We start from the raw sequence: 12,022 nt of genomic DNA, 5'->3' as shown, positions 1-12,022 counted from the left end.
TCGCTTTGATTTCTTTCGCCACCGCCAAGGCGCGCCTGCAACATTCAGACGTTCCCTTAGCGTGCCACATCGCCTTTTCTTTTTTTGCGCTTTACCATCTGTCCCTTTCTTCCATTTCACGCAGAAGCAACGGACATTCGCCCTTCAGATGTGTGCAGCCGTATCCCCCCTCTCTCTCCTCCCGCTGCAGTCCCTTTCTTATCCCAAGCCTCTCCCTCTCCGACTCGGACTCGCACCATGCAGACGCTCCCTAGCGCCGACTGTTTCCCCCCTCCCCCACCCGCAAAGCTCCTGTTTCACTCAAAGATGGCGTCAGCTCTGGAGCCACTGCTCTCTGGCTGCATTTTTCGGGCTTGTTGTTGTCTGTGTTTCGAGCGCTTTCTGGCACCTTCTCCTCGGCCGCTCGAGCTGAAATTCCGGTGAGTAGCGCGCGATTACGTGGAGCATACGAAATGATTTGGGCTCACGAGCCCGAACTGGACTCGTGGTTCTGTCTTTCAGGGAAGGAGCGGGAGAAGGTAGAGGGAACGGGGGGGTACGCGGAGATGAAGGGGGAGGGTGGGGGTGAGCTCGCCGAGGCCTAACTACTTCCCTCACGGGCCTCGTCTCCTCCGCCACCGCCGCTACCACTACCACCGCAGGCGCTCCGCTTGGTTAGGGAGGGTGGGTTACTGTAAGCGGGAAGGAAGTGGAGAAGGAAAATGGTGGAGGAGCAGCCGAACATCTCGCGTAAGGATTGTTTTGTGAAGCGCTTATCCGAGGCAGAGATTGAGGCCCCGCGCGCGGCCGTGTCAAACGTTGGCGCGAGGGAAGGAAGGAAGGAATCTTGGCGTTCTTTTTTTAACGGCTAGGCGCGCTAACCGCGGTAGCCACGGGTTACGTGCATTGTGTTTTCAGTTAGGCCTCAACGTCTCTTAACGGAAAATAACGCTGGAAATGTCTTTAAAAAGTCGTTATCGGATTGTTATGGTGTGGAGTATCACCCTCTGAGAGGAACTGAGGAAACATTGTCCTTATTCTAAGCTGCACGTTGCCTGTGTTTTGGAGCTAACAACATCCGCTCGCTGCACTGGTATCGGAACTTCAAAGTTTACATTGTGCTTAATGGAAAATATGTGTAGATATCGTTCGGTACAGCGTATGTATACAAGTGTGTAGCCCCTTACAGACTGCTGGTTCTAGTATTGTTTACGTTTTTTACGTCCGAACCTCGTTGCTTGTGTTGTTTACTATTAGCCATGTGTTGACATTTATTACGTGCTTTCCTTTCTCTTGCGGTTTGACATGTGATTATCACTTTATTATAGATAATTTCTGAGTGGCCAGCTGTTAAAGATGTTGTGAAAGTGTTTAACTTAACTTAAATCATAACAGACATTTGCTTTACACCTTGTAGATTATTGTGTACATGAATGAATTTCCCCTCAGTCATTTAACTGTAAGAAATGTTTATACCTGCAGATCTGCAGTTCCAGTAAATAATGTAGTTTTAGTGCGTTTACAACTGTTCATGATGCCTCTCTCTTGTTTTTTTTTTTTTAGATTGAGTTACACTTTATTTTAAGTCATGTTACTTAGTACTACTATATGATAACAGTAATAACAGTAACACTATAAAGCACTTCCTGTTTTTTTAAGGCTTCAATATTCTTTAGGATGAGTTGCTTGTAGATGTTTTATAATGTTACCTAATTTTGCTTTGAATATTTGCCTACGCTGCTAAATTTAACTATATGAATGCAAAATTTGTCATACTTTGGACCCGCTTTAAATGTAGTCTATAACTATTGTGTACTAACATTGAAGTGGATAGTTTTGTACATGATACATGTTTTACGTTGTATTTGCATTCAGTTGATAAACCTAAACATAACGCACTAAACCATGTCTTAATGTTAAACATCCCACCTCAATAACAGTGAATGTGTTTTATAATACAACATGAACATGTTTGTACGCATTACATGCGTTACACTCATGGAGGAATCATCAAGACTCAATATAAATGGGACTTAAACTGTTCTTAAGAGTACTGTGAAGTTGTAGTACGCTGTCTTTGTGCAGCAGATGCAGAAAGATATTTTGCCATTAGTGTGGGCTGACTATTTTTGTAAGTGTTTTGTATGCTGGGTGATTGATATACATGAGTGTTCGATAGTACGGCTGGTTGCAATGTGTTGTGTGTATTTTATCAGACTCTAAACCTACTCTGTTTTTTTTTGTGCAGGTTGCAGGAGCTGTTGAAAATTACTCAGTAGGAAGATGGTCAGCCTGTGTTGCTTCCTGGAGTGAGGGATCTGTTCTGGACCGCATTTTTCAACAGTGCTAAGAGGATCCACAAGGAGGGAACAGACTGCTGCACAATATTTTCACTTTTGTATTTCCCAAAAGGAAGAAACAGAACATTTCCAAAAGTGCCGCCATTATTCCAAGCAAAGATGCTCCATCTAAACGGATAACACTAATGTTCGGAATTGAGGATTCTACCTGATTGACTGTTTTCGGTGGACAAGACCGTATCTAAGACTATTGCAAGTGTGTTTTCTTTTGGAGTGCTTGGTGTGTCTGCCTGTTGCATACCTCACCTCTTTGCTTTGGTGTGGCAATCCTTTTGGAGGAAGGGTCACTGGGTTGGTGGATCTGTTCCGGGTTGGTGGGGGGGATTTAGGGAGCCTATGCTATGGTGATCAGCTCCCTCTCTAACAGCCCCTGCTCAGGCACAGAGAGACTTACTACACCTCCCCGGGACAAAGGATAGTCTCCTGAAATAAGAGAGAGGAGGAGGAGGACAACGAGGCAGCGCCAGGGCTGAGGCCGCTGGGTGCTCCCTAACGGTTGTGAGAGTGTGTTAGGCCTCGGCCTAGCAGTATTAAAGTAACCATGGTGAAGCTGGCTAACCCGCTGTACACTACCTGGATCTTGGAAGCCATCAAGAAGGTAAAAAAGCAAAAGCAGCGGCCGTCCGAAGAACGTATTTGCAATGCGGTGTCAATGTCCCATGGGCTTGACCGCAAGACGGTCTTGGAGCACCTTGAGCTCAGTGTTAAAGATGGTTCCATACTCAAGGTGTCCAACAAGGGGCTCAACTCCTACAAGGACCCTGATAACCCTGGACGTTTATCATTCCCAAAACCCAGGGCGGGTGGAGGAGGAGGAGGAGGAGGAGGAGGTGGTGGTGGCGGCGGTGGCGGCGGCGGTGGTGGTGGTGGTGGTGGTTCCAGCACCTCCAGCTCCAGCAAAAAGCCTGGTCTGGACTGGAACAAACTCATCAAGCGTTCTCTGGAGGGGCTTCATGAACCTGGAGGATCATCCCTAAAGAGCATCGAACGCTTTCTGAAATGCCAGGCAGATGTTGCAGGTTATCTGTCTGGCAGTGGCTCGATGGGGCCAGGCATTTTCCACCAGCAACTCCGGCTGGCTCTGAAGCGGGCCTGCTCTCATGGACGGGTGGTTAAACAGGGACCTCTTTTTCGATTGGTAAGCAGGAGTTCTCACGATGGGACCGGCTGCGTGTCTCTTGATTCTCTGCCTCCTGTGCGACTGCTGCCCCACGAACAAGACCGGGTGAGTTGCTGAAACTCTTTGCATTGTGCTGGTTGTGAAGTACACTAAGCAAACTTTCAGTTTCTTATTCTGATGACCTGTATTTACATATTTCACTTCTGTTTCAAGTACCGGCTCTCAGCCATGACACCATTTGAGTAAGCAAACAGCTGCTTTTTACTCTTACTAAAATGTCCAAAAATAGGTGAGACAAGGTCAACATTATACACATTTTCTATAGAGTACAACTGATGGATTCTGGTGGTAAAAGGTTTGCAGATGTTTAGGAATAAATTAAGCACCTTTAAAGGAAGTTTTGAGGAAGTTGTTGAACGGTGATATTCTCAAGTTCAGGAGGTTTCAACTTTAATTGCTTGAAATTATGATGATGCTTAGAGGATAGTTCACTGAAATGAACTCACTGTTTACCCAGGGTGTCTTGGGGGGGGGGGGGGGGGGGGGGGGGGGGGGGGGGTCTTAAAAAGTCTTAATTCTCAAAAGCAAAATTTTAGGCCTTAAAAAGTCTTAAGTTCACTGAAATATTCTGTTGTGGGTCTTAAATATTTTTAACAGGTCTTAATTTTCTTTTCTTCATGTATATCTACCCATTCTGGCCAACACCCATGCAATCACCAACCATCCATCTCAATAAAACTTTCAACTTTTTATTTAAACATATTTTTTTAACCCTATTTACCATAATAGTTTTTTAAATTTTCCTTACAATAACATTTTGTTTAAAAGTTTTCCATGTATTTACTGATGTGACGTGTATATATTTTTAAGAATTATTATTATTATTATTGTTGTTGTTGTTGTTTTATTAAATGTATTTAATTATAATCAGTTTTTGCAACTGAAACTCTGTTCCAACAGGGATATTGGAAAAAATTCCTTGGCGTTAAGCCCTGTATTTGTCTAAAATTTCCTTCATATTGGTCTTAAAAATGTCTTAAATTTAACTTGGTGAAACCTGCAGAAACTGTTATGCATGCAGTGTTTTCTGTTGAACACAAGATGTTTTAAAGAAAGCTTAACCTGTTGACATCCATAGTAGAAACAAGGGTTGTCGAGATCCCATTAATTAATCTTACGATACTATATCATATACCATATCGTAATACCAGCTGAAGTAGCACGATACCAAGCAGTATTACAATACTGTAATTCATAACTCAAATTATAAAGACAATGATCAGGAATACTATATTTTATGTTATAATAAGCCTACTTGAATTGAATTCATAATTTCCTTAAGGCCAAAAATTATTATTTACACTTCACTTCACCTAAAATTAGTTCATTCTTTTTGTTTATTTTGTAGATAACTGACCAAAAAAATATACTAAAATAAAGATAAAAGTTAATACAGAATAAAATTTGTTACAAAAGAGCATTTTTCCAACACAATTAGGCTATATGAAGTGGTCAAATTGTTTCAGTGTTTCCTATTGCTATTTTGGGTTTTTCATCTGTTTTATTTTCAGTCTTCAGGTAACAGTCCAAAGTAATTCAAAATTTCACTCTGAGTCTTTCTTTTAAAGAGATTGTCATGCTTGTTGTAGCTACTAAATCATATTAACAGGAACAGAAACGAACCGATTCAGATGTGAGGTCGAACTGAAGCGTTAGAAAACGTGCAACAGGCTACATTAAAAGGTGCGAATTCCACACAGTTTTGCAACCTTAAAGGGCTCCACAGACTATTTAAACAAAATAGTCTATTGTTGCACAAACGTGTGAGCAGTTTAGTGACTTTTCCACACGCAACATTATCTATTGTAGATAAACCATTAATGACGATACTACCGTTTACAAACTACAGTGGCACCGCCATAGTATCCATAGTATCAAGCCATAGTATCGCGATACTACCATAGTACCAGTAAACCGTGCAACCCTACACTGTAAAACCCAACAAACCATTTGTGTTAAAGACTAATCTATATGAGTACTGTGAACTTACCCCTTTTAAGTTGAAGTAATGAGGTATTTAATTAACTCATTACTTTCAACACTGAGTTCAACACTCTATTCAAATGAGTAGAATTAACTTTCAGTCAATTTTGAGTTAACTACACTCATTTCATTTGATAAAGTTGACTGTTTGGTTTTACAGTGTAGTAGAAACAACGGGATTTCAGCTGGGAAAACGGCAAACTTTTGGCAAAAGGACTATGTAACTCTTTATTTATTGTCATTTGCATAGCAAAGTTACAAAGTTTGTTATGTTGTGATTCACATTGTAGCGGGGTAGATTTATTGGAGCCAGTACTACTGAAAAGGTGGAGGGGCACCGGTTTAGTCTTTTAGACATTGATATGTTCCGATGGCATCCTAATGTATTTCATAAGATTGTCCAGGGTAGGGGTAGAGTCTCAAAATACAACAGTTGTCAGTCTGAAATGAATTGTGTTTAAGAGAAAACATGGCAGAGATGGTCAAGAATGAGAGGTCACGTGAGTTTTGCTTCCTGTCGAGGCTGCCAGCTGCAAGATGTGGGAGAGATGGAGAAAGAGACAACATGTGAGTGCATAAGAGGGCATGTGTTTGGAAATGTACGAAAAAAACTAGGGTTTGTATGTTCGACAGATGGGAAAATGGAAATGAAAATTGTTTTTGGAACCCTGGCAAAAGAGATCCACACATGCTGATACACTCTATACTATTCTGTATGAGATGGAATGAGGAATGAAGAGAGATATAGAGGCTGAACTGCAGACAAACAGGCGGCAAGAGCAGCACAATACACACCCACTTTTTTGTAACCTGATAAATAGCAGCTCTGCCTTATGCTCCCCAGAGGCTAAACACACACACATTCACACTCACCCACCCCTCCTATCACATCTGATATGGGTCACATCCATGATGGGCACTGCAGGGTGTTGACTGTCAGAACGATGCCATGCTAAATTGGAGCTTGGTTTGTGGCTGTACAGGTCTGTGTTTTGATTAGGGAACCTAATGTGGAAGTTGTTGCATGCTACAGAAGTTCTCAATGTGTGTTGTGTCTGGCTGGAGAATTTAGGCTTCCACAAGTGGCCTGAAATCACATGACCAGTCCAGGCATCTGTAGTTCGGGAAAAGGCTTAGAATTTACTGCTGGCTTGTTTTGTGTTGGATCATTGTAGTGATGCCAAGTTTCCTCTTTTTAGGATGCGCAGGATTTCACATTTGTTTTAAATCAAGCATTCCAGGGAAACGTAGAGGACATGTGGCTTTAACTGTTGATGTAATTAATGATTATAATGTGGAGCATTTTTACACATGCTTGTTTGTAAGCTAAAGTTTGATGGTCTGTCCTGTTGTTGTTGTGTTTTTTAGCGGTAGGTGTTGTCTGTTATGATTTTGTCATCTATTTCAGATATTACTGCCTAAGCAAATGTTTTATAGCCTTTTCCTTGTAGGTTTACTTAAAGTTACAACTCTAAAATATCATTTGCTAGCTATAATATTCTCTCAATCTGTAAAATGTTATACTTACTATTAGGGTTGCACGATATTGGAAAAACAGACATTGTAATATTTTGTTTTTCTGCAATATACATTGCGATATTAATATAATTTCTCAAAGATGACCTTAGTAAGTCCACTTGTAAAAAATTCATACATCTGTATAAAATATAATAAACAATTTGCAAGTGTAGATGAATACAATAGAAAAAAAGATGAATTTTGTGTTTTATGGTTTCCTGTGGAGTCTAAGAATATATTCAACATTAATCAAATAACATTGTATTGTCTTCATTGTATAAATAATTACATTCAATTTAATCAGTGGTAAATTGATTTCCTTGGATTAAATTCGCTTGATATTTTGGTCACAGTTTCTTAATGGTGCTTTCACTTTTGTTCCGGAACCTGGCATGTTTCTCTAGTTAGCGCAGTTCGTTTGGCATATATGAATTCAGCAATCGTGCTCGCACCAAAACAATGTCCGAGATCGCCTGAATGAGGTGGTCTCAGCTCGATTGAAACGAACTCTGGAGTGGATCGATTGTAGTGAGAAAGCAAAACAATCCGAACCAGGCTACAGCACAGTGTATTATAGATATGTAATAGGCATATAAACAGCTATATAAAACGAGAATTATGAGTAGGGAGGGATGTCATAAATATGCGTTTCATGTCAAATATGAAAATGAAAGCATGCTGAAATATTAACGAGAGCTGTTTATCCATTTATGACCGAACAGCAGTCTTGGTTTATCTGTTATTTCTCTCTGTAATGTAAAGCCTATAATGCATAATTCTAGCAAACGGCTCTGCGTGAGAAAGTCTTGCCTCTGATTTATACCTGGTGACGATGTCTGTGGTTGACTGTCACCATTCAAAATTAAAGTGCAGGTTTTCACTTATAATGTCGTATTGCTCATTGCCATAAATTAAAATGAGACGCATGACAAAATACAAAATAAACCATGAAACTCTGACCAGTGTGAGGAAAGTTTACTCGCACGTGACTTGTTTAAGCCATTTTGCTCCGTTTAGAAACTTTGCTGTGTGAAAGTGAACCGCACCAAGAACAAAGAGCAACATTGTAACAATTTTAATCCCTGTTTCGGAACAAGAGAATCGATCCACAGGTGTGAAAGCACCCTAAAACGCATCCAAATGAAAATCTTTCACTCAGGGTTCAAATTTGCAATGACTCCACAAATCATGTTTTAAACGTGGTGCCTGGTCATTATAATCACAACTCAACATTGCAGATCCTGCGACGTGACTATTGCAGATGCACACATTGCGATGTTAATGCTAAAACAATATATTGTGCTGCCCTAATTCCTATTCAGTTGTTGAATTATCCAAAAAAGTAATTGTATTTCAGAGAGAGAGTACAGAATAATTTTTTTCATTTTTGTATGTTTTAAAACTAATTTTAAAGTAACAGTTTTTTGAAAATAGCCTGTTTTACATGTCCCCTAGGCTGCGTCTGAAATCGCCTACTACTCGAGTATGTACTACATTTGAATTTGAACTTGCTACGTGATTGTTAGAAAAGTGCATTCTATATAGTATGAATGTGAGTAGTGTGTCATTTGACATCACATGACCTAACCACATCAGTTACTTCACTCCCATTCATGAATTCTCACGTGTGGCATCATGGGATAGTGTAGCACCCATTGGATGCACACTTCAGAATCTCGCCGGAAGTAGTAGGCCATCCGGTTACTTCTCGCTTGCTGTTTTTTGAATATGAATTTGAACTAGGCATGGACCAGTATAAGATTCTGACGGTATGATAACCTTGGATAAAATCATCACAGTTTCATGATTTTACGGTATTATGATTACTGCTCTAAAATGTGTTCTTTTTAAATGTCTGGGTATAAAACAAAAAAATAAAAATTTAACTTGTAACTTTTTAAAGAAACTTTAAAAATATTTTGGAGCAGTAAATGTCAGGCTAAATAATTCAAATGAATCATTGACTTCTGCTGTCTTCATTAGTCATATCTTCATATCTTTTCTGCTGGAGATACTGTTGGGCTAAAAACGAATAAAACATGTAAATGAAAAACCTTACACATGCCTTTGGAACAGTATAGCAGAACATTTTGCCGGTATTAAAACCTTGACTTTTCCAAATTGCGGTATACCTTAAAAACGATTATCGTCCCATGCCTAATTTGAACATGCTACTCTGCTCGCATACAGTTTTTAACATCCTATACAGTATAAAAGTATGCAATTTCAGACGCAGCCCTAGAGTTAAACAGTTGAATTTGACGATTTTTGAGTCTTCGGGTCTGGTGGGAGCACCGTTAGCTTAGCATAAGTCATTGAATTGGATTAGACCATTAGCATCTCGCTCAAAAAAAAATAAGGCTTCGAGAAGTGTTTTGATAATTTTCCTGTTTAAAAGCTTGACTCCTTTGTAGCTACATCATGTACTAAGACCAACAGAAAATAAAAACTTATTTTCTAGGCTGATATGGCTCAGAACGATACTCTTATTCTGGTGTAATAATCAAGGAACTTTTCCGCCATACTATTGCTGCAGTAGGCACAATAATATTAAAGTTCCTAGCCATATCAACCTATTTCCCCCCAGAAATTGGAGTGTTTCTTTAAGAGTATATAAACACAGGCATGTTCGGTTTAATTTAAACAAACTCGTATGTAATTGCTTAGTGTGGTTTCATTAAATAAGTGTGCTTATTTCAAAACGCTGCCATCTAAACTCTGGTATGCACCTAACAAGCAGACTAAGACCTCTAAAAAGATGCATCTGTGTTTACTTCTGAACAATCTCAGGAGCGGGTCAATTGAAGCATGAATGAAGCCAGGATCAAAGATGTCTAAATGATCCCAAAACTGCATGCGATGTAACAAGAAAAAACACCAAGGACAGAATACTCAAGCATAACTGTTTTTTTTGTCATAGGAACCTTGCCGGGCATTAAGATGCATTTAAAAATGATGAATAACAGTCTTGATGATTACAAAAAGTCTAAATATTGTAGTGTAACTTCTAGTGTTTACCTGTTTACCTGCTTTTTACACATCCTTATTTTTATGTTAATTTCAGTTCAGTTTCATACAACAAAAGCAATCTTGGCATCTTTGGCCTGTTTTTCTCTCCGAGCTAAGCTTTTATTGCAGTAATTATCATTTGAGGTCATTGAATTAGCTGTGATGCAGCTGTTTTCAGCTTTGATTTTATGCTTAGACTTGGAAGAATGCTTTTGTTTTCACACAAGCTGGTTTGTGTTTGTCTGAGTTTCTGGTTGTCAGTGATGCTGTTCCCCGCTTGACCGTTTACAGCCCCGTATTGCTGACTATTCCCACTCAGCCACTATGAGATCACTGAGGGTTCTGCTTCAGCGCAGTGAGGAAGGGAGCAAAACAAATGGGCCAGCACTGGCTGTGACCCCGATATGGAGGAGCGATTTGTGTAGTCAACACACGAATGACACACTCCTCCATTTAAACATGATCGCAGGCTCGCACACACGTTCTTCCTCTAATAGGGGGTCATTGTCGGGGCATTTGCGGGGAGCGAGGGGGGGCTGGAGTCAAGCAAGGGGCATCGAGGTGTAGATGGGAAATGTCATAGCTTTTGGAGGGGGGGTTATTATGTGAGCGTGTGCATGTAGAACATTAAGTGGGCTGGTCCTGATGTGAGGGTTTTGTGTAAGAGTCAGCAGTTAGAGGGATGGGGAGCCTCACGTTGCCCTTTTACAGCTGAAAGCTCCAGGGTTGAAGGAAAGTTCCTCGGGCGGTCATTTTGGGGACGTGTGAAAATTCTGGTGACGCTTGGTTTGGAAACTTGTAATATGGAGAGATCTGATTCGTAGTCAGCAAAATTTAAGTGTTGACCACTATTTACGTGTAGTACGGCTGGGGGATATGATGACAATCTCCTATAATTGTAAGTCACCTCATATCCATATTGCGATTTATAGTACCATCAATGTCTGTAAATCAGTTAATAGTTTATATAGATTAACCACACGTAAAGGGCTGTTTTTAAAAGTGTACATACTCAGAAATGCACTCATTCGTGCAGTCGTAGTTCTCACTTTATTTTGAAGTATAGAAATTAAATTAATAAAATTGAAAACACTTTTTAAAAACTAATGATTACAAAAGTAAAAATAACAAAATATTGCTAAATAAAATGCAAAATGTAAACATTGTACTTTCAAGATTGCAACTTTCTCCTGATGCTGTTATTCCCGTTTGTGCTTGCATCCCAGAAATGGTGTGTAATAATGCACATATGCAAAACATATTGCAACATGTAGTACCATAAGAAATATAATAATAATAATACCATAATAATATAAAAAGGTGTATATATATATATATATATATATATATATATATATATATATATATATATATATATATATATATATATATAACACTTTTTAAAAACTAATAATTACAAAAAAAATAATGCTTGTTTCTGCCTGCATCACTGTAATAGTGTGTGGTATTTCGCTTGTATAGATTACATGGTTTCTGCTACATGGTTTCTGCCACACCAAAATTCATCCTGCCACGGCTACATTACAGCTTCTCATTCAAAACATTCAGTCACTTTTTAAAAAAAATAGCGGGTTATAATTGCACCAAAACATATTAAAAGGTAAGTGAATTCTAACAGCGTGAACTTTTCTGTAACTATTTAACCAAGTAGTGCTATTTGTTTAATCCTTTAAGGTGACTTAATGACTGACAGGTGCATGATGCGTGAGGCCAGCAAACACGACGTAGCTTTCAGCTATGATGAACACAGTTTCCATAATTTTACTTTATAGATAAAGGTCTTTGGTTCTGTATACAATAACTTAGTCTTGCTGGAGTTTGTAGCCGTTTCACTTCAGGATGCATCAATGGCGTTCTGTAGATCTATTGGAAACATTCATAAATATTCCTAGCAAATCTAATAAATGTTGGAAACATACTTGTTACATAAACGCACTAAATCGCACTTCAGCAGCGTTTATTTAAGAGCGCA

The 12,022-nt window shown here is 39.4% G+C and overlaps 1 protein-coding gene across 2 annotated transcripts in view; it reads left to right on the top strand.

The window, feature by feature from the left end:
• The first annotated feature begins 299 nt into the window (after positions 1-299).
• Positions 300-12,022, top strand: part of kat6a (K(lysine) acetyltransferase 6A) — a 56,673-nt gene continuing 44,950 nt past the window's right edge. The window contains exons 1-2 of one of the 2 annotated variants that reach the window (XM_056457436.1): positions 300-419; positions 2,228-3,564. In XM_056457436.1, coding sequence (XP_056313411.1) covers positions 2,881-3,564 — 684 coding nt within the window. In that variant the 5' untranslated portion in view covers positions 300-419; positions 2,228-2,880. Of the gene's footprint in view, positions 420-639; positions 730-2,227; positions 3,565-12,022 lie in introns of those variants that run through there. The other variant, XM_056457437.1, reaches the window with a different exon arrangement.

Source organism: Danio aesculapii, chromosome 5, assembly GCF_903798145.1.
Source record: "Danio aesculapii chromosome 5, fDanAes4.1, whole genome shotgun sequence".
NCBI classification, from domain to species: Eukaryota; Metazoa; Chordata; class Actinopteri; order Cypriniformes; family Danionidae; genus Danio; species Danio aesculapii.
The sequence above is the reverse complement of the archived record's forward strand: the minus strand, read 5'-3'. Positions and strand labels throughout refer to the sequence as shown.